The following is a 21,782-nucleotide window of genomic DNA, read 5'->3' on the forward strand; positions in this document are numbered from 1 at the left end:
CTGTCGAGCTGAATGTAGGTCATCTCTGGACGGGCATGTAAAAATTTATGGTAAATCAAAACAATTACAACACAACTGACCAGGAGGGGAGCATTAGATAACACACCACTTAATGCATAAATACTCAAATCATATGCATATCCAAGTAGTATCATATGCAAGTAGATTTTATATTTGAGAAACACTCGACTGTGCAGATTCCGCCATTTTGAATTGAAAATGAATTTACGTGATTAATGTCTATTGTAATAATTAGTAACTCTCAATGTGAGAGGACAAGAAACATTAAAAAAGCATTTTTCATCATATAAGGCATACGATTAATAATAATGAATGTGTACATATTGTGAATGAATGTAATAAACTTCCTAGCTTTCCTTGTAGCATTCAGTAAATTAACTTGTCTAAGAACATTATTCATAAAAAACATATAAACATCAGTTGACCCTACACTTCACTGACACAGATGAAAATGATAAGACTATCAGTCAAAGCTCAGCTTTGGGAAGGGAAGAGACAGGGCAATATAAGAATACCGAGAGAAACAAGTGCTTGAGATGAGGAGAGAGCAGATCTTGACAAATAATGTACTGCCCACTGACAAACTGTTATCCAAATTATTTGGCCTTCAAACAACTTGAAATGCACATATGTAGATCATGTAAAAATGTATCCGGGGAACATGCCCCCGAACCCCCGTAAATAACTAAAATTTGGGACATCTGTGTTTATGAAACCCTGCCAAAGGCCCTGGCTGGGCATAATTCAGAACTCAACAATTGGCTTTCTTTCAGTTCATGAGTGTGAATTTGAATTTACTGTAATTGGTCACACCTCACAGGTAGCTGAATAGCAATGAATTAAATTGAAAGATTTAACACAGGCAATGCATTCTGTGTTTATTAAATGATGAAGAAATACACTGTTCAAAAGTTTGAGGTCAGTAAGACTTTTTTTTGAGGAAATTAATTTTATTTAGCAAGGATTACATATGGATGAGATATTTACAGTGGGGCAAAAAAAAGTATTTAGTCAGCCATCAATTGTGCAAGTTCTCCCACTTAAAAAGATGCGAGAGGCCTGTAATTTTCATCATAGGTACAATTCAACAATAAGAGACAGAATGAGAGAGAGAAAATCCAGAAAATCACATTGTCTGATTTTTTAAGAATTTATTTACAAATTATGGTGGAAAATAAGTATTTGGTCACCTACAAAAAAGCAAGATTTCTGGCTCTCACAGACCTGTAACTTCTTCTTTAAGAGTCTCCTCTGTCCTCCACTTGTTACCTGTAATAATGTCACCTGTTTGAACTCGTTATCAGCATAAAAGACACCTGTCCACAACCTCAAACAGTCAGACTCCAAACTCCACTATGGCCAAGACCAAAGAGCTGTCAAAGGACACCAGAAACAATATCGGTTTCCACAAAAATATTGTTTTCAACATTAATAATAATTATTTATTTTTATTTATTTATTTATTCATATTTTTGAATAATTTCTTGAGCAGCAAATCAACATATTTGAATGATTTTGAAAGAATCATTTGAAAACGCGTAACAGTCACTTTTGATGCAAATCGACCAGAGTTCAAATCCGCCTTTTGCCAAACTCATTCTTCTCACTTTTTCCATTGCATATAAGATTGGAAAGGCATTTATTTTCAATAAATATGAAAAAAAAAATCTGAATCTCACTTGGAGTTTGTCGAGTAGGATCGATTACATATAAACTTGTACTCTTATTTGTTTAAATCTGTTTAAATATTTGTATGCTGTAATATAGGCCTATGTATGTTGAATGTTACATTTAATACATATTTATACACTTAAATCTGGACCAATCTGTGTATATATTATATATATATATATATATATATATATATATATATATATATATATATATATATATATATATATATATATATATATATATATATATATTAATAATGATTAATTCATTTGAGATTCCAGAAGTTCCTCAATAAAATCAACAGTTATTGAGGGGGGTTGTTGTTGTTCTTTATTTATGTGTGTGTGTGTGTGTGTGTGTGTGTGTGTGTGTGTGTGTGTGTGTGTGTGTGTGTGTGTGTGTGTGTGTGTGTGTGTGTGTGTGTGTGTGTGTGTGTGTGTGTGTGTGTGTGTGTGTGTGTGTGTGTGTGTGTGTGTGTGTGTGTGTGTGTGTGTGTGTGTGTGTGTGTGTGTGTGTGTGTATAGCATTTTAAGATATTATTTCATTATGATAATAACAATTTATTAATTTAAATACTTCTAAATCATCCTGCAGCCCCCTTGGAAATTGCTGAGGCCCCCTGGTTGAGAACTGATCTAGTGTTCTCAAAACAGAGAGGGTTGATATACCGGTTGATTCATTATAAATGTACTGTGCATGCAAATGCTTTGAACAGAGACCATTATGTTAATTAATTTCACAAGTCCATTCATTTTTGCCATTTCCTAATTTAAGCACATTGATTTTTGTACTGTTTGTAATGTCTCCTGCGTTGAAGTCTGGTGCTCGAGGTAAAGGTGTCTAACCACCCACCTCTCACTTCTGTGCGTGTGAACTGTGAAAGCAGTGCAATTCAAATGCAGAGCGTGATAGATTTCCCTCTCTCCCTGAAAATCGCCTCTGACTTTCACCTCCTCCAGCAAGTGGAGCAATCTATTTCATCCCCCGTTCATTTAATTGACTGATTGTCACGTTGTATCACAAGCAAAGCAAGCACAGGGCGATGTAAAGGACAGCGGCTGGACACCGCAGCCCTGCTCTCACAGCCTCTAATGAGATATTAATGATCGAACCCATCAATCGCCACAGCTTTAGTGCTGCTACGGCTACAGCGAGCGAGCTCCAGCGCTTATGAAACAGCGACACACAGTGGTAGAGGGCTGAACTGCAACCTGGTGCACATTTCTAGCATGATTTCTAGTGACACGCAGAGCAGTGTTGTGCATCTACAAAACAAGAGCATCAATTGTTGACAATGAAATATGTTTAAAACATTGCAGCTAGCCCAACACCACCTGTGAGATAAATAAACCTGGTTATGACATGATTATAACCTGACTTTGGTTGGTAAAATACAACATTTAATTTAATAAACTTTGAATTAAAAAATAAATATATTTAGAAGAATTTTCACATTCCTTTTTGTACCCTGAAAAACATAAATGTATCCGTATCCATAGGATTTAAAGGTGCAGTGTGTAATATTTATTAGGATATATTGACAGAAATGCAATACAATATACATAACTATGTTTTCAATGATGTATAAAGACCTTACATAATGAACCGTTATGTTTTTATTACCTTAAAATGAGCCACCGCGGGCCTGGGCCTCTTACAGTGAAGTCACCATTTTGTGCCGCCATGTTTCTACAGTAGCCCTAAACGGACAAACTGCTCTACAGAACGCTATCCACTCTCTGCTGTCTCAGACGACGACATCTTTGTCCTGTGTCGGCCACCGTAGCTTGTCTGTGCTTCGAAAGGGAGGGGTGAGCGGTTGCAATTCACAACCTCACCGTTAGATGCCGCTTAAATTTACACAGTGCACCTTTAAATGAATGAATGCATGAATAAATAAATATTTTAAACTATTATTATGTAAAGTAATTTCACCGAACCATAATCTACGCTGCATACTCCAGAACATGAAATCATGGTTGCAGCCCGCCATAAAACTAGAGAAGAATGAATGAATGAATGAATGAATGAATGAATGAATGAATGGATGGATGGATGGATGGATGGATGGATGGATGGATGGATGGATGGATGGATGGATGGATGGATGGATGGATGGATGGATGGATGGATGGATGGATGGATGGATGGATGGATGGATGAATGGATGGATGAACAAACAAACTAACTAATTAATTCATGCTATGCGTTAGATTTATGACATTGGCGCCATGTCAACTCCTTAGTGGCTATAAAAGGTCAGATTTTCACACAAGATGTTCTTAGACATAAACATTCTCAAATATTGCTGAATGAATTTATGAAATTTAATTCATATCATTTTGAGTGTGGCTGTCATTAATGCAAAAGGGACACATTGGGCCAACCAAACACTAAGATATTAGACATTCTCTTATATTTATTTTTTACTCAAATTGTTGATATGATATTAACAAAAAAATCTGTAATGACAAAATCTGTAGTACATTTAAAGGTTCACTGTGTACTATTTATGAGGATCTATTGGCAGAAATGCAATATAATATACATAACTATGTTTTGGAGTATAAAGACCTTATGAACCATTAGGTTTTTATTACCTTAGAATGAGCCATTTCTATCTACATACACCGCGGGTCCCCTTACAGTGAAGTCACCATTTTGCGCCGCCATGTTTCTACAGTAGCCCTAAACGGACAAACGGCTCCACAGAGCACTAGCCGACATCTTTGTCCTGTGTCGGCCACCGTCACTTCCCTATGTGCTTTGAAAAGGAGGGTGAGCATGGAGGGGTGCAATTCATAACCTCATCGCTAGATGCCGCTAAAAATCACACACTGTACCTTTAAATTAGTACATTATGTAAAATAAATGCATTATTTCACTATGTGGTGATTGTGGTCTCGAAGTTTTGAACCCCACTGTGTTTCTCAAACATTTCAGAAAAACTGCTAAACCAATGTGCTTTCTTTGATATGATAGGAATAAACATGCCATTTGTAATAATTCCCTTGATTTGTTTCACTGGTAAAGCATATTGCATATTATTTGCATACACTTGCCCAATTGTGTTAGCTGTTTAGTTTTTGTTACTGGTTTTTATGCTAATGTTTCTTTCCTCATTAAATTCATAAAATTCATTAAAGTCATAGCTCGCACAAAAATGGAAATAATGTTAATATTTACTCACCCTCATGCTGCAGATGCTCACTTTTTTAGTGGAGATGCTTCAAGAAAGTTGTCGATGTTGTTGCTCATGTAGGCCATTGGAAACAAAACTTTAATGTATTCCGATATAAGTTCGAGGGGAAAAACACTAAATACCATAGAAACATAACAAAAAAAAAATCATAATCCACACGAAACAACCATTCAGGGAAAACTTAGTGAAAACTTGCACTACACCTATCTGGCTAAAAACTACATATCCCATCAGCCCCTTCTCGCCGGGTCGCGTGCAGGTGATCATATGACTCACACGGGGAGAGGAAAACATGAGACTCACACAAGATGTAAATAGCAGCGATAAAGCAGCGAGGACCTGAAGCTCACAACAAAGCGGTTGTTCATAACATATCGAGGAGGAACTGTCATGATACTTAACATTTTATATAAATTATAAAGCTTTTGTAAGCTGTGTATCAGATGATGATGGATTTTATGTGTATAATCGCATTGTTTGCACCGATTACAGCTCAATGTGCTCTCGCATCACCGCCGAACTTTGTGCTGCTTTTCGCCGATGATTTGGGTTACGGTGATCTGGGGTGTTTTGGACACCCGAGCTCTCTCACCCCAAATCTAGACAGACTAGCGGCGCAAGGGCTGCGTTTTACCGACTTCTACGTCACGAGTCCCGTGTGCAGCCCCTCCAGGTAAAGCCAAATCCACCTGTTATCCAGCCTATTATCTTAATCCACCAGTTATCCAGCCTATTATTATAATACATTTATTTTCATGCATTCATTTTAACACCAGAGACTTTTGAACCACCTTCCAGCTCTTTATTTTTATTATAATTATAAAATAATAATAGAAATTATGAATATGAATAAAATTGTAAAATTAATTATTATTTTAAAATGATTATACTATGCAGTTGTTTCAGACTGGTTTGAACTGGATTTGTTTTTTTGCTTTATGGCTATCAAATAAAAACTCCCTTGATTTATTGTCGAATTATATATAATCACTGACTTTACATAATCTATAATTGATCATGCAGTGTCTGGTACAGAAGATGGCGCCAGAATACAGGCTAATATTCCCTGACTTAGGTTCGAATATATCATAAAGATTCTACCAGTAGCCCTCTGTTTTTATACTATGCTCTTTATGTGAGTGTTCTGTATGCAAGAAAAAACATGACCTAAAAATGGCAAAATGTATAATATACGCTGCACAGTGCACACTACATGATAAATGCAGTGTGCTCGACTTGACCTTTCATTTCCCTTATAAAGGATGAATCAATATCAACCTGATTACAATTTGTCCTCATTCTGACAACAATTTATTATAGTGTTGTGCAGTATTTTGTTCTACATACTATTTTCTTGGTGCAGGGCAGCCTTGCTGACGGGTCGCTACCAGACTCGTTCCGGGATCTATCCGGGTGTGCTCTATCCGGGCTCAAGAGGGGGTCTCCCACTCAACGAGACCACTATCGCAGAGGTGCTGAAGTCTCAGGGTTACACTACAGCCATGGTTGGAAAATGGCACCTGGGCGTTGGACTAAATGGCACTTACCTGCCCACCAAACAGGGCTTTGACAATTATCTTGGAATCCCATACTCGCACGACCAGGTAATTGTTTTCTTGTATTATTCTGAGTTTCATCTACAAATAAACTAGGAAATTGCATTGCATTATTATAATATAGCCTATATTTTTAATACAAGTGTGTCATCTAATGTTCTTAAAGGGTTAGTTCACCCAAAAATGAAAATTCTGTCATTAATTACTTACCCTCACGTCGTTCGACACCCGTAAGACCTCCGTTCATCTTCGGAACAGAAATGAAGATATTTTAGTTGAAATCTGATGGCTCTGAAAGGCCTCCATTGGCACAATGGCACTTTACACTCTCAAGACCCTTAAAAGGTACTAAAGACGTTGTTACAAAGTCCATCTCACTACAGTGGTTCTAAAATAACGTTATGAATCGGCGAGAATAGTTTTTGTGCGCAAAAAAACCCTAAATAACGACTTGCATAGTGATGACGATTTCAAAACAAGGCATCATGAAGCTTCGAAGCGTTATGAATCAGTGAGTTGATTCAGCGGATTGAATCGCCAAATTTCAGCAGTTTGGCGGTTTGACACGCGATCCGAATCATGATTCGACTCGCTGATTCATAACGCTTCGAAGCTTCATGATGCCTTGTGTTGAAATCGTCATCACTATGTAAGTCGTTATTTAGGTTTTTTTTGCGCACAAAAACTATTCTCGCCGATTCATAAAGTTATTTTAGAACCACTGTAGTGAGATGGACTTTGTAACGACGTCTTTAGTACCTTTTAAGGGTCTTGAGAGCGTAAAGTGCCATTGTGCCAATGGAGGCCTTTCAGAGCCATCAGATTTCAACTAAAATATCTTCATTTCTGTTCCGAAGATGAACGGAGGTCTTACGTGTGTCGAACGACATGAGGGTAAGTAATTAATGACAGAATTTTCATTTTTTGGGTGAACTAACCCTTTAATGTTATAGTCTTCCTTTTGCTGATCTCTCTAGTCATTGCATAATATTTAAGGAAAATCCCTTTTTATCTGTATCAAAGGGTCCCTGTCAGAATCTCACCTGCTTTCCTCCAGATGTGAAGTGCTATGGCCTCTGCGATCAGGGTGTGGTAACTGTACCTCTCATGTTTAATGAGATTATCAAGCAGCAGCCGGCAGATTTCCTGCAGCTTGAGAAGGCCTACAGCGAATTTGCGTCCCGGTTCATTAATGTTGCTGTCCAAAATAAGAGCCCGTTCTTCTTGTACTATCCTTCACATGTAAGTCAAGAATCTTAATCAAATCATCTTTGTAATGTGTTTTATCCTCAAATGCAATTGCTAAAAATACAGATGCTCTCACAACACCAATATTTTCAGTTATTGACTATACTAAGGGTGTGTTTGAAATGGAGTACTAGCTTATTGCATAGTATGCAGTAGCAGTTCATAAGGTATAATGCTATGTAAACAGATATTTATTTATGCATAAATATATAAACTGTTATATAGTTATTTTAATAAATTAAATATTAACTTTGGTACAAGTGCTTTTAGTAAAGAGTCAAGAGTTGAAGTCAAGAAAAAGGCAAAGGTACTATTTACTGAAATTTTCTAATTATTCTAAGGCCTCCCATGATAGGGGATTGTAATTTAATATAAAACTGCGATGAAAAACTATTGACTTGTAGTCATGGATTATATAAAAATACAATTAAATATATATATTTTTTAAGTTTACAGCAAATTTTATATATATATATATATATATAAGTTGTTTGGGTTGTAGGGCGACTTGCTTGATTATGTCATCCGCAAAGCTTCATGGGAGTGGCCAGTCACTGATTACCTCTTGGCACAATTCTCTTTTCCTTGGTAACAGTGACTTTTCTGATTGGATGGTCCAAAGAGATACAAAGTATTGTGGGTAGCGTAGTTCTTCATTGACAATTCAGCAATTCAAATGATTAAAGTCCCAGTGAACCGGAAGTTGCAACTGATTTTATTTCAGTGCTGTGACGTATTGCCAAGCGAAACGGAATATTGAATAGAGGGCAGGGTTTCACTTCAGCGCTCCTCCTCTCCATCTCTCGCTCATAGCAGACTAACGGTTGGAGGGGAGTGGTTAAGGATATTCAAACCCAAGCCGTCGCATAGTCGTCATAGGAAAGGGAACGCCATTCAAGACCGGAAGTTACTTTTCAGATTTTGATTTAAGATTACCACGGCAAACAATTTTTTTATGTGTATTAACTTGCACGGATTAATTGTTCCCCCTAAGACCTGTAATGTGGGCTAACAAAGTAAATAAGATCGATTTTGATTTCATGAGGACTTTAAAATAATTATCAAAAAAACATTTGGTAACATAATTGGTAACACTTTAGTTTAGGGTTCAATTCTCACATTAACTAGTTGCTTATTAGCATACATATTATTAGGATACTGGCTGTTTATTAGTACTTATATATCACATATTAATGCCTTATTCTACGTGACCATATTCTACATCCCTTAATCCTACCCAATACCTCAATTTAACAACCTTACTAACTATTAATAAGCTGTGATTAGGAGTCATAGTTAATACTTAGTTAATAGTGAGAATTGGACCATAATCTAAAGTGTGACCAAATAATTATTTCAATAAATAAAATAAAATAAAAGTGGAAGTCACACTGATTTTCTAAAGGTTTAGCATCATTTAATAATCTCAGAGTTTATAGTAAGCCTTTCTCCAAAGTTTCACACAATATATTTCAAAATAAATGGGATTTTTACTTTCAGAATATGTAACAAACACACCCAATGTACTAAATAACTAAGTATTATCTCTCAACCCTTTCTGCGTGGTCTCTTTCTAGCACACACACTACCCTCAGTATGCAGGTGCAGACTATGCAGGTAAGTCACCCCGTGGGCCATTCGGTGATGCTCTCATGGAGTTTGATGGAACAGTGGGGAAGATTCTGAAAACTCTGGAGGAGACAGGTGTGATCAACAATACTCTCATCTTCTTCACTGGTGACAACGGGTAGGTGTGGTATAAGTGTTTCTTCTTTTAAGACTGTTTCCATTTCCAATGACATCTATAAATGTGTGCACTCCCAGGCCAGAGCTAATGCGGAAGTCTCGTGGGGGAAACGCAGGACTAATGAAATGTGGTAAAGGCACGACTTACGAAGGAGGAATGAGAGAACCAGCCATCGCATATTGGCCTGGATTCATCCAACCAGGTGCTGAGAGATAAATAGCCCTGCATCTGCATCCAGCTAAAAGATGTATACCACGCTTTTATAAAATGGAGGACATTTAATTTACATGTTTTCCCCATCATTCAAAGGTGTCACCCATGCTCTTGCCAGCTCTTTGGACATTCTGCCCACCTTTGCCAAATTGGCTGGGGCTCCGTTACCTGAGGTGCAGCTGGACGGGGTGGACATGACAGACATCCTGTTCAATAAAGGACCGGTAAGAGACAAAATGATCAAAATGAAGTTTATATATATAATATATATATATATATATATATATATATATATATATATATATATATATATATATATATATATATATATATATATATATATATATATATATATATATATATATATATATATATATATATATATATATATATATATATATGTATATATATATATGTATATATATGTATATATATGTATATATATATATATATGTGTGTATGTGTATGTATATGTGTATATATTGTGAACTACTGATCAAAATTGCAGGGTTGGTAAGGTTTTTTGGTTACACTTTAGTTTGGGGTCCAATTCTCATTACTAACTATGACCATTGCCTCAGTAAACTCCTAATTACTGCTTATTATTATTAGTTAGTAAGGTAGTTGTCAAGTTTGGGTATTGGCTAGGATTAAGGGATGTTGAATATGGTTATGCAGAATAAGGCATTTATATATGTGCTTGATCAGGATAAATAAACAGCTATTATCCTAGTTATATGAATGCTAATAAGCATCTTGTTAATAGTAAGAATTGGACCCTAAACTAAAGTGTTACCACTTTTTTAACGTTTAAAAAAAATCCTGCATTTATTTGAACACTAATACAGTAAAACAGTAATATTGTTAAATATTATTACAATTTAAAATAACTATTTTAATATATTTTAAAATATAATGTATTCCTGTAATGGCAAGCCATTATTCCAGGCGTCAGTATCATATGATTCGTCAGAGATTAATAAAATATGCTAATTTGCTGCTTAAGAAACATTTCTTATTATCATTGATGTTGAAAACGGTTTAATATTTTCGTGTAAAACGGTAACTGTTTTTTTTTTTTCAGGATTCTTTGATAAATAGATAGTTGAAATAGATTTTTTTATTACAATGTGAAAGTCTTTACTGTCACTTTTGATTAATTTATATACTGTAGTGTATATATTTTTATACCTGGATTCAACCTGCTTTAATTTTTAATAGTTAGTAATAGCTTACATATACATCCACCAGACATGCATCTTTGACTGTAGCATCACGTCTCAGTTTTTTCTTAGTGTATTGTGCCATGAGCTTTGCATTTTGGAGACTAGTACAGGAATAGTATACCAAAAAATATATATATATCTGTCATTATTTACTTTATTTTACTTCATATATTTTACCCTGAACGAGCTCTGGTGAGGAGACTGATTAAAACCAGTTCTCGAGACCTTTCTTTTATGTTGCACAACTTTCTTTTTCTTCTTTTTTTTGAATATATCCTCAAGCACATTTCATGATGTATAAGTGACAAATAGACCAGAAACTGCATGTAAAAACACACCTCCAAAATGCTACAAAATGTATTGTTAAGCCAATGTTATTTGTTTTTCAGAGTAAAAGACAGGCCATGTTTTACTATCCTGTTGATCCAAGTGAGAAGTATAGCGTGTTTGCAGTGAGATGGAAAAATTTCAAAGCCCATTACTATACACGGGGTACGTTCACCATTTGTTAGACTCTCTATATAAACCTCACTTCCTTCCTATTTATTTCTAATACATCTTTTCCCCCATAACTCAGGCGCAGCTCACAGTGAGACCACCCCAGACAACAACTGCTCATTACTAGCCTTCCTCAAGTATCATGATCCTCCTTTACTATTTAACCTGGAGGCAGACCCCTCAGAAAACTATAACCTTGATGGTACTGAATGGGACCCTGTGCGCAAGGAAATTCAGACCATCAAGGAGCAGTTTGAGGCTTCTATGGTGTTTGGAGAAAGTGAGATTTTCAAAGGGAAAGACTCTTCACTCGAGCCCTGCTGCACACCGAATTGCACCCCTAAACCCGAATGCTGCCGCTGCACTTCTGCACTTTAATGGAAGTGGCAGCCAGCCGGAACACTGACGAATCCCAGCATGACCACGAAAACACGGAATTACAATTGACTTGACTGATTGTGTTTACAGCCTCTCTTTCTTCTCGAAACAAAATGTGAAGAAAAAGGTAACAGTTACTGATTTTCTCACTTATCTCTCAGTTTTCAGCTCAAACATGTGGCTCTAACAAGTTCACTGATGATAATAATAGACTGTTATGATACTGACTGTAAGTGACTACATGATTATGATAGTAACTGCAGTGACTGGTGGTTTCAAAGGGAATAGAGGAGCTACATTTTCATGTATGACAGTTATAGAAAGTGTGTTTTGTTAAGCACAAATGTATGAATGTTTACTTTCCAATTTATCTTGTACTGTCTTTTAAGATTAATGTGAGTGCTTTTAATACTGAATCTTAATCATGAAGTGAGTTTTAGAAATAAAAGAAATTAAAAGAACACAGATCTTGAGATATTCTTTTCCTCCTCCTTGTCACACATATCCAAATTAGCTGAGTGACTTCCCATTTATTCGAACATATAGAAAAATGCATTACAGGGAATTTTGTCTTAATCATAGAAATATATGAATTAAACATCTTTTAAATTACATATCACATATTGCTGAATGGATTAATTAAAAGGTGCAAACTTAAAGCTTTTTTGATCAGTGCAATGGTTTTCAAATCGAATGCCCTCCCCACCGAAAAATATATTGATATATTAAATTTGTTAATCATGATTAATTTTGTGAGTTTAGCACTGAATGTTCTTTGATAAAAACGTAATAATAATAAATAGTTATTGAGGGTCAAGGTGGGATTTTACCATTTAGCATTTAGTATTAATAATCATTTATTCATTTAAATACTCAATCTGCGCCCCCCATGGAAATTTGCTGAGGCCCCTTAGTCCTTAAATGCATGAATATTTTGCCAATCTTTATTACATATTCGGGTCTTTAGTGACCCCAGACCTATATCTAACACGAATGGATCTCTACCTCTTGCGATAATATAAAACTCTCCCAATTTTAGAGTAACAATTACAGAAGAATAAAATAAATAATATTTTTTTTACCTTTTGGAGCTTGGAAGGGTTCAGTTTGAGCAGATGTTTTATCATCACTGTCCTCATCAAAGCTCATTTCCCAGTACATTCAGCATCTGGCTCATATCTGCGATCTCAAACTTTTTCTCAAAACTCATTTTCCACATCTTCAAAATCAATATTTTGATCGCTGACAGCTTTTTCACCAGATCCACCATCATTAGTGACAGTGACACTAATATTTGACTGTGTTCAGTATTTGCTCTGCAGTAAATCGCTGAGCCATTTCAAGTTTTGCTGATGATGCTTCCTATTCTTTTGTTTTCTGCCTGCAGTAACTATGAGTGAAAAGTCACTTCATCATTGTGTATCAGACATTACCACCTTGTGGAATAAAGGTCAATTGCACTTATTCAGTCATCAAACATTCAATTATTGTTGTGCAGAAAAAATATATACTTACACTGTTACACACCTCGGGTCGACCCTATACAACTTTTACAACAATTGAATGGGAAAACAGGCATTCTTATTGTTATTCTTATTCATTCTTATATATATATATATATATATATATATATATATATATATATATATATATATATAATCTTGTTATATTGTTTATAATTAATTGATTGAGGAATACTAAGAAGGTTGATGTCTAACCGGCCCTGTGGTTTAGAACCATTGACCTAGAGTCATTGAATAAGGAAGATCTTGCATTAAACTTTATTTGCAGTGTAAAGACAGCCTAGAATGCAGATGAGAGACGTAGACAGAGAATTTACAAAATTGCCATCAACCAGCATCAGTCCCACAAGCGGGACTCACATTTGCAAGTCTCACCTTTGCCAAACAAACTCAGAAACACTTGGTGACATCAAGCATATAGTATTTTATTCATAAGACCAAAACCATGACAAGGCAGTGAGATTTTTTTTGTTTGTTTTTTTTACAAGTTGTCATTTTTAAAGATACAAGATACATAGTTTTGTCATACTGAAGCTGTTTCCGTTATACAGTGAAGGACTGAATTATGTACGTTTAAGTCCAGAACTTTGCATTTCTTGTAATTGTATTTCAGCTACCCAAGCTTAAGTAGAAATATTAGATGCTCTGCCTGAATGTGTTAGGGGTTTCACAGCCAATTTGTCACTACAAATTGCTAAAGTGAAGGCTAAAATATTTAAGATATTTATTTACTGTATGAACACACAAAATGCCATGTAACAGTCATAACTGAGGATTGGGAGCTCTGACTTAACTGAAATTCTCTGATTTGACCCATTAAATGCAATGATGAAATGCAGAGAATGGACTTTTGGGACATTAGATGTGTGTCTATTTGTGAATGGGGATCTGAACATCTAATTGACACGGCGGATCTTTGTTAGAACGTCAGCGATTGCATGTTATTCCGCACATGGTGACCACACATCCAACAACAGATGCATACCGATGTAAAGCAGATAAAGGAAAGATACAAATACTAATTCAAAGCTATTTATATCTTTTCACCCCATCACAGTTGGCTTTTGGTTGTGAGATTGTTATCATCAACATTATTATAATTATTATTTCTTTTAAATTTACATATTTATCTCAATAACATACTCAACAGAAAGGACACAGCATGGCGATCCTGACTCTAGATTATTTACAGCAATCTAACCGAAAACAAGTCACATTGAAAACATAAAACTCCTTCTGTGACAGTGTCACCGTCACAAATAAATGGGTATCTATGGAAACAGATTGCAGGAGGATACAGTCATGTTTGCAGGGAATGTTGGGCTGCGTTCAAAATAGCATACTACCATACTACTCGTACTAGTATAAAGCATGTATACTTGTACACTTTATCTGTATCTATGGAAAATTTAGATCACCTCCTACATTTGCCAAAATATGCAATATACGTACAAGACAGCACAGAGGATAGGATACTAAAAATCCCCCAATGCAGTTTGGCAAATGAACATGAAAGAAGCTCCTTCTTGATTTATTATTTTAACAGACTGATGAATTTTAACTTATTTCCAAAATCATCATTACCTGAATTAAACATGCAATTTAAGGATGCTTACACATATGTAGTATGCCAATATTCCATATCGAACACAGCCCTCCGCTTCTAATAATAAAACAGGAAATTACCTGACAGGCTGTGACGGAAAAACTGCCTGATGTAAATGTAAATATGCCGTCGTTACTTCATTTTGACCAATCCACGTCCCACACATTTTACCAATTCATTTTTAATGAAAACTACACAACAAATTGTCCTGTAATATTAACTGAATGTCTTCGCGTCATGATTTTGATTGTAAATGGCCCTGGATTGCTTTCATCAGATTGAATGAGGTAATTATTGTATGAAGCCAGCAGGGGGATCTGCTCTGTTCAGTCGCAGCAGTGTCGGTCAAGGTCAGGACAAGGACTAGTTAGAAGTCCGAGAGCTGAAAAACTGCATCTACCGATCTGCATCTGTGACTGGCTCAAAGAAACAAAGTGGAGGATTGTTTTCTGATGTCCTGAGCTTAAAACATAATCACAAGGCATCTACATAAATGAGATTCACTTAATTCATTGCTGATATATTAGCAGTGGGCCACCACTGGACTGAACTGCACCAAGGTATTTTATTCTTTATCAGTCTAATATGAAGCAATATTTGTCCTGAGATGTAAATTATCTGGTCAAACTAATTGGTAAAATATTTCTGAATTCAATGTGTTTCATAATGAACTGGGACAGTCTTTTTACTCATTTTGCTCAGTGTCTATAAGCATTGCATCTCACTGAAATATCTACCTGCTAACGTTCAAAGCATAAGAGGTGGACTATATCAGGCTTAAAAGCTAAAAGCATCAGCCCAACATGACAATCATACAAAGACAGCAGACAGTGGTAAGCAGAAGGGCTGTCAGGTTTGAAAGCTGGAGAAATATCATTTGACTGAATGCCCAAAAGACTGTAGCATAGCCAACTGGGTGAATCGCACAAAGTCGGTCAAACATATCTGAGTCATATTTCATTAAATGAAGAAATGTTGTTTTTTTTATTCTGCACTAAGAAAAGGATTTGTATTATTGTTTCATGAAAATGATCACACTTAATTGCCTGGTGATTTTAATAAAAAATGTTGATGGCATGATTTTTATAACTGTGTTTCTAAGACCAATCAATGACTAAAAATGAAAAACTAAACTCAAAATTAAAACAGCTGGATGCATTACTGTAATTGTGGGTGATCAATTATGATGAAAATAATGCCAAAATGGCAGTGGAAATTATGAAAATTATAAACAAATTCAACACTAAAACATCTGGATGCATTACTGTAATTGTGGGTGATCAATTATGATGAAAATAATGCCAAAATGGCAGTGGAAATTATGAAAATTATAAACAAATTCAACACTAAAACATCTGGATGCATTACTGTAATTGTGAGTGATCAATTATGATGACAATAATGCCAAAATGGCAGTGAAAATAAGGAAAAGTATAAACAAAATCAGAGTGTAAAACATCTGGATGCATTACTGTAATTGTGGGTGACCAATTATGATGAAATTAATGCCAAAATAGCAGTGGAAATTATTAGAATTATAAACAAACTCAACACTTAAACATCTGGATGCATTACAGCAATTGTAGGTATTCAATTGTGATACAAATAATGTCACGATGGCAAAAAGTATAATGGCTTCATTTTCATTAAACAAAATATAATGTCCTAATGAGTTATTGTGATTTTGGGGTGAAATATGTTGACTTAGTAATATTCACCAAACCATCACTAGATCCATCTACACCCAGCCTGCCTACCTGCAATCCGTCCCACTTTTTCATTCGCAGACAGATGGCGAAGAATACTTGCATACCATGACATAATGAAGCATCTGTTTTCACCTACAATTGTCCCTAATTGTACAGTATTTACATTGCGGTAAAATCAGAAACGTACATGAAACCTTCTACTACATTGGAACAGACAATCTGTAGACCTATCAACATTTCCAGGTCACGTCCTACTGCCCTGTCCTATTTAGTACAAACCCAGTACAGCAATGTATCAGAATTGGACAAATACATATATACAAACGATCCTGGTCTTCAGACTCAAACCTTTCATTGCCTTTCGATTTTAGACATTATTAGTTTTCTCCTGTGTGTATGTGTGTTTGTGAGCATAACCCTCAAAGCCATGCATTCAAACATGTGAAGTCATATTTTGCCTCTTCTAAACCAGGACTATAATATATATATATAAAAAAAAATTAACCAATGTATCCACCCCAAGCCATGTCCCTAATTATATTGTAGAAAAGTTAAATAAACAGGCAATTCATCTCAATGAAGAGAATAAATTAATCGATAAACATTTAAATAAATAGACAGACCACTAAGAGCCTATGTAGAGTATTCAGCTCAGTTCATGTCGAGTGAACAAGAGAAACCGAGGAAGAGAATAAAGAGATGAGGCCTATGTTACATTTGAGAAGGCTGCCAGGCGCCTCGTAGTGGCCAAGCCCAGGAACAGACATCTGTCGTGAGGGACAGCAGTTGCCATGGTTACCCTTTTCCTCCTCTACTCAAGGTAGATATCTTCGGTGGGACAGGCGTATTCTAAGTGCTCCTGGTAGTACTCATGGAATGCCCGTCTAAAACAAGCACACAGACACATACGTGATCAGAACATACATTGCGATATGCATATAGCGAAAATGCCAGGGTTTCACAATAAGCTGTGTTCTAAGCAATCAGAAATGATTGTGAAATGCTGTTGGCAAACCATTTTATTATCGTAATGTGATGTATGTACATAGCAGGACACCTTATTCTAGGTGCGTAATAACTTCGCTCTTCAAAATTTAGTTTCTGTTCTTAAACTTTTTTTCCTCCATTTCTATGCCAAATGATAAGGTTAAATAATGTATATGTTCATAAGGTCATATTGTGTAGTGTGGCAGAGCTAGCCATCTCCTGCTGTGGCCCATAACTCAAGTCTCCTGTCTGCTCCAAAAGAGAGAAGATTTAATAATTCACACAGCAGTCTTTTCTGTGCTCTGATAATGGAGCAGAGACCAATCACTCTCATTCTCTTCTCCACTCACTTTCTCTGTCTCAAAAGAATGTTATCGTGTGAGGTTTAAGAGCATTAGACTCACCCCACACACTCGGCTACATGTCTCATGGAGTCCTGAGAGACGAAGACGTGACACGCAAACCTGTTCAGCATGGGGTGCTTGGTGATAAAACCAAAATAACTGCGGAAAGACACAAAGAGATAGGGATGGGTGTTATTTAGCCTGCAATATGTTCCAAAGCTTATTTGGAGGGGGGTTACTAAAATAAATTGAAAGTTTTAAGGTATGTGGTTTTTTTTTGTTTTTTTAAATGTCAAAAAATTTCAATATTTTTCTGTAAAGGTTAGGTTTAGGGGTAGGGTTAGTGTAAAAGGTACGGTTTGTACAGTATAAAAACCATTAAGCCTATGGAGAGTCCCCATAAACCACATATTCAAGTCAAGTCAAGTCACCTTTATTTATATAGCGCTTTTTACGATGCAGATTGTTTCAAAGTAGCTTCACAGTGTTAAACAGTAAAATAGTGCAACAGAATTTGATTCGGCTGTACAGCCGCTCTGTAGAAAACAGTGATGTCATCCAGCTCATTTCAATTATCATATAGTTACAATGCGGTCAGATCAGTTTTAGTTGAATTTAGTTTAGTTGAAAATTTATTTGAACATTTAGTTGAATATTTAGTGTCCCAAACAGAGCAAGCCAAGTGTGTGTGTGTGTGTGTGTGTGTGTGACAAAATGTCCCCACAGAGAAAACAGCTTATAAATCATACAAAATTATGTAATTTTTAAACTTTTAAAAAAATGCAGAATGTTTTCTGTGATAGGTAGGTTTAGGGGTAGGGTTAGATATATACACATACACACATACTATATATATATATATAAACACACACACATTGTATGTATACAGTAAAAGTAAGAAAATGTGTATAATAGTTTGAGTTGTGAATTTCCTCTCCATCAAGATGCAGATTTGTGTAGGTACAGCTAGATAATCCGAGGTATGTAATCTGGGTCTGTATTAAAGGTGTTTTTTTGTGTCTGAACTTGTTTTGTGGATGGCACACTGGATATTGCTCGAGGATCTTGCTTCGTGTGCTCTTAGGCAAAAGTGTGTCTTTAGAGAGTATCATGTTTTGTCATGAGAGCGGCGAAAGAAAAGGATGTACGGAAAGCATGTTCAGTTCTCCTGTGCGTATAAATATTATCCACATGATTATTAGTGAATAAGACCCTTATATGTATGGAAAGTCCTCATAAAACATGAAAACCTGACACAGCGTGTCTGCGCGCGTGTGTGTGTGTGTGTGTGTGTGTGTGTGTGTGTGTGTTTACCAGTTGTTTTTAGGATGACATCCACAGAAGGAGATGTTTTTCATTTGGAAGAAGTGACTACATCTGTCAAACTACGGAAAGAAAGGAGAAGAGGAATTATATTACTTTTTTTAATTGTGTATTAAAGGTATATTTTCTTTCCTAATTAAAAGTTATGCACATATAGAAATAAATAATATATGTTTTACATATTTATTTTAGTAAAGTATAATTGTTTCAAATAATTTACACACTCATGAGATAAAGAGTCATTTCAGTCATATTCATAAGGGTAGCTAAATAATAAATAATACAATTAATAAAAAAAATTAAAAAAACTCACCACAATTGAAATATGACTCGCTTTTTCTTTAACTCTTTAACTTGGACTATTTTGTATTTTTGCAGAATAAATCAATCATGGCTGACTGCTGATTAGGTATAAAGACCAAGACCATTGTCATATCTGGCAGAGCCATAAAAAAAATATTACATGCACGTTTTCTCTCTCTTTTTCTCATGCTCTCTCTCACCTCCCCTGAAAAGTCGTACTCATCATCCAAACTCATGACTAGTTTCACACCCTGCAGGCTTATTTCTAGCTCACAAATAGATGGAGGATGAAGATGCACCGTCCTCTTCCTTGCCATAGCGATCTGTAAAACAAACACAAACACATTAGTTCAAGTTTGCATCATATGATAAAACACTGCGCATCAGTTTGTGCGCTACGAGCATGATGAATGCATCTCACAAAACATAACGCAACAAACTGATCAATTTCCTGTTTACGGTACCTTCTGCATGGCAGCACACAGGATGCCATTGCCTTGGTGATAAGGAACCTCCACCGAACCCAGGAACTGCACTCGGAAGCTTTCCATCCAAGCAGGGTTCCTCTTCATTGCTATGGAAACACACATATACAGACAATGCTGACTCACCAAGTGCTTTAACAAAGAGACCAGATGTGAAGGCCAAAGAAATAGAAAAGAAAACAGTCACACATTTCAATAATTACAAAAAGTCTTTAACATACTGTATACTGTATATGTACTCTTAAAATACAATCATTTTATAATTTGTTTTATTTTTTATTTTTATAGGACTCCTCGAACATTAGACTATTTTTTTTATTATTAAAATATTAAAGTATTATTAAAATACTTACTCATCAGGTCTTTTGTTTGGCCAACAACCTCGTGGGCGTAGTACGCTGGGAAAATCCCCCTGGCCCCTGTGCGCATATTGTACCCACGGTACCAGTAATCATCCTCCTCTTCCTCAACGAATAAGGGATCATCAACATCTAACTCCAGCTCATCTGCATGTCGTGGGATGAACCTGCAGCGTGGGCATTAAAACTTGCATCCCCATAGCTTGCACTAGACATTCAGTCATAGTAGTCATTTTTAAGTGTTTTGGCAGATAATGAAAAATAAGAGTTCCTTGAGGCTTTGAGTACTTTAAACCAGCCTGGAGCTTTTTGATTAGATTTAGGTGATTTTAGGTTATAGCGTTGGCAGCATTACTCACCTGAAGACTGCTCTGTGAGTCTGATCTCTTTCTTCTCCATTTATAGTGCACGAGAAAAGCCCAAAGGACTCTGTGCCTGAAACACGCATAGTGCACATGCATTATCCCACTGAGGTATAAGCCCCAAGGTAGACCCTCTGTCTGTGTGTGTGTGTGTGTGTGTGTGTGTGTGTGTGTGTGCGTGCGTGCGTGCGTGCGTGCGTGCGTGCGTGCGTGCGTGCGTGTGTGTGTGTGTGCGTGTGCGTGTGTATGTGTGTGAATAGGGGAAGGGGATAGAATATACAGTTTGTACAGTATAAAAATCATTATGTCTATGGAAAGTCCCCATAAAACTTGTAAACCCAACATGTGTGTGTCACAGAGAACTGCAAAACCCATTTAGAAGCATGCCATAGAAAACCCTTCATTTTCTGATGTCATCTCATTAGGATTATTAAATACCCTTTCTATTCAGCGAGACAGCCTCCTAAATTATGTAAAATGATCATCTAAATATCTACTAAATTGTACTAAAAGAGCTCGGAATGGCTCTGTGGATGGGAATTAATTTAATTTGGTAATTTATATAGGCAATATACAACAATTTATTTAGCTTTTTCCCCTTGTGCATATTAAACCGTTAAAGTAGCTTTGAATGTTGTTTTATTGTCATATTATTTAGCTTTGAATCCAGCAAGAGAGAAAACAATAACATTGAATGCTGGATTCACTTGTTAGGTCCATCTCTGTCTCTCAAGGAATCATGTTACTAGCAAGTGGACCACCACCACACACAAACGCAGCCTCAAGTTCCCCTTTAATATCATAGTTCAAACCAGTAGAGCAAAGGTCATCGCTGTGGCGATTTTTGGCACTAAGAAATCTTTCAAAGAAATAAAAATGGGACATTTGATGTTAATTTATTTAACTAAAGGGATAGTTCATCCAAAAACAAAACTTCTGTCATCGTTTACTCACCTTCATGTCGTTCCAAACCTGTATGACTTACTTTCTTCCTGTCCATACAGTGAAAGTCAATGGG

General features: G+C 36.0%; 2 protein-coding genes across 2 annotated transcripts in view; one reads left to right on the forward strand and one right to left on the reverse strand.

Moving 5' to 3' along the window:
* Nucleotides 1–5,162: 5,162 nt before the first annotated feature.
* arsa (arylsulfatase A) lies at nucleotides 5,163–13,226 on the forward strand. Its single transcript, XM_079824831.1, has 8 exons — nucleotides 5,163–5,570; nucleotides 6,261–6,501; nucleotides 7,477–7,695; nucleotides 9,279–9,448; nucleotides 9,526–9,650; nucleotides 9,758–9,885; nucleotides 11,277–11,379; nucleotides 11,465–13,226. Exons 1-8 carry the CDS (start codon nucleotides 5,341–5,343, stop codon nucleotides 11,761–11,763), a joined length of 1,515 nt encoding a protein of 504 aa, XP_079680957.1. The 5' UTR covers nucleotides 5,163–5,340; the 3' UTR covers nucleotides 11,764–13,226.
* A 4,081-nt stretch (nucleotides 13,227–17,307) lies between these two features.
* Nucleotides 17,308–21,782, reverse strand: part of mapk8ip2 (mitogen-activated protein kinase 8 interacting protein 2) — a gene marked incomplete at its 5' end in the record, with an annotated part of 43,630 nt that continues 39,155 nt past the window's right edge. The window contains 7 exons of the mRNA XM_079825482.1: nucleotides 17,308–17,485; nucleotides 17,993–18,091; nucleotides 19,247–19,317; nucleotides 19,759–19,881; nucleotides 20,023–20,132; nucleotides 20,397–20,569; nucleotides 20,762–20,837. Coding sequence (XP_079681608.1) covers nucleotides 17,413–17,485; nucleotides 17,993–18,091; nucleotides 19,247–19,317; nucleotides 19,759–19,881; nucleotides 20,023–20,132; nucleotides 20,397–20,569; nucleotides 20,762–20,837 — 725 coding nt within the window. The 3' untranslated portion in view covers nucleotides 17,308–17,412. The remainder of the gene's footprint in view (nucleotides 17,486–17,992; nucleotides 18,092–19,246; nucleotides 19,318–19,758; nucleotides 19,882–20,022; nucleotides 20,133–20,396; nucleotides 20,570–20,761; nucleotides 20,838–21,782) is intronic.

Source organism: Gobio gobio (assembly GCF_949357685.1).
Source record: "Gobio gobio genome assembly, chromosome: 9".
NCBI lineage: Eukaryota > Metazoa > Chordata > Actinopteri > Cypriniformes > Gobionidae > Gobio > Gobio gobio.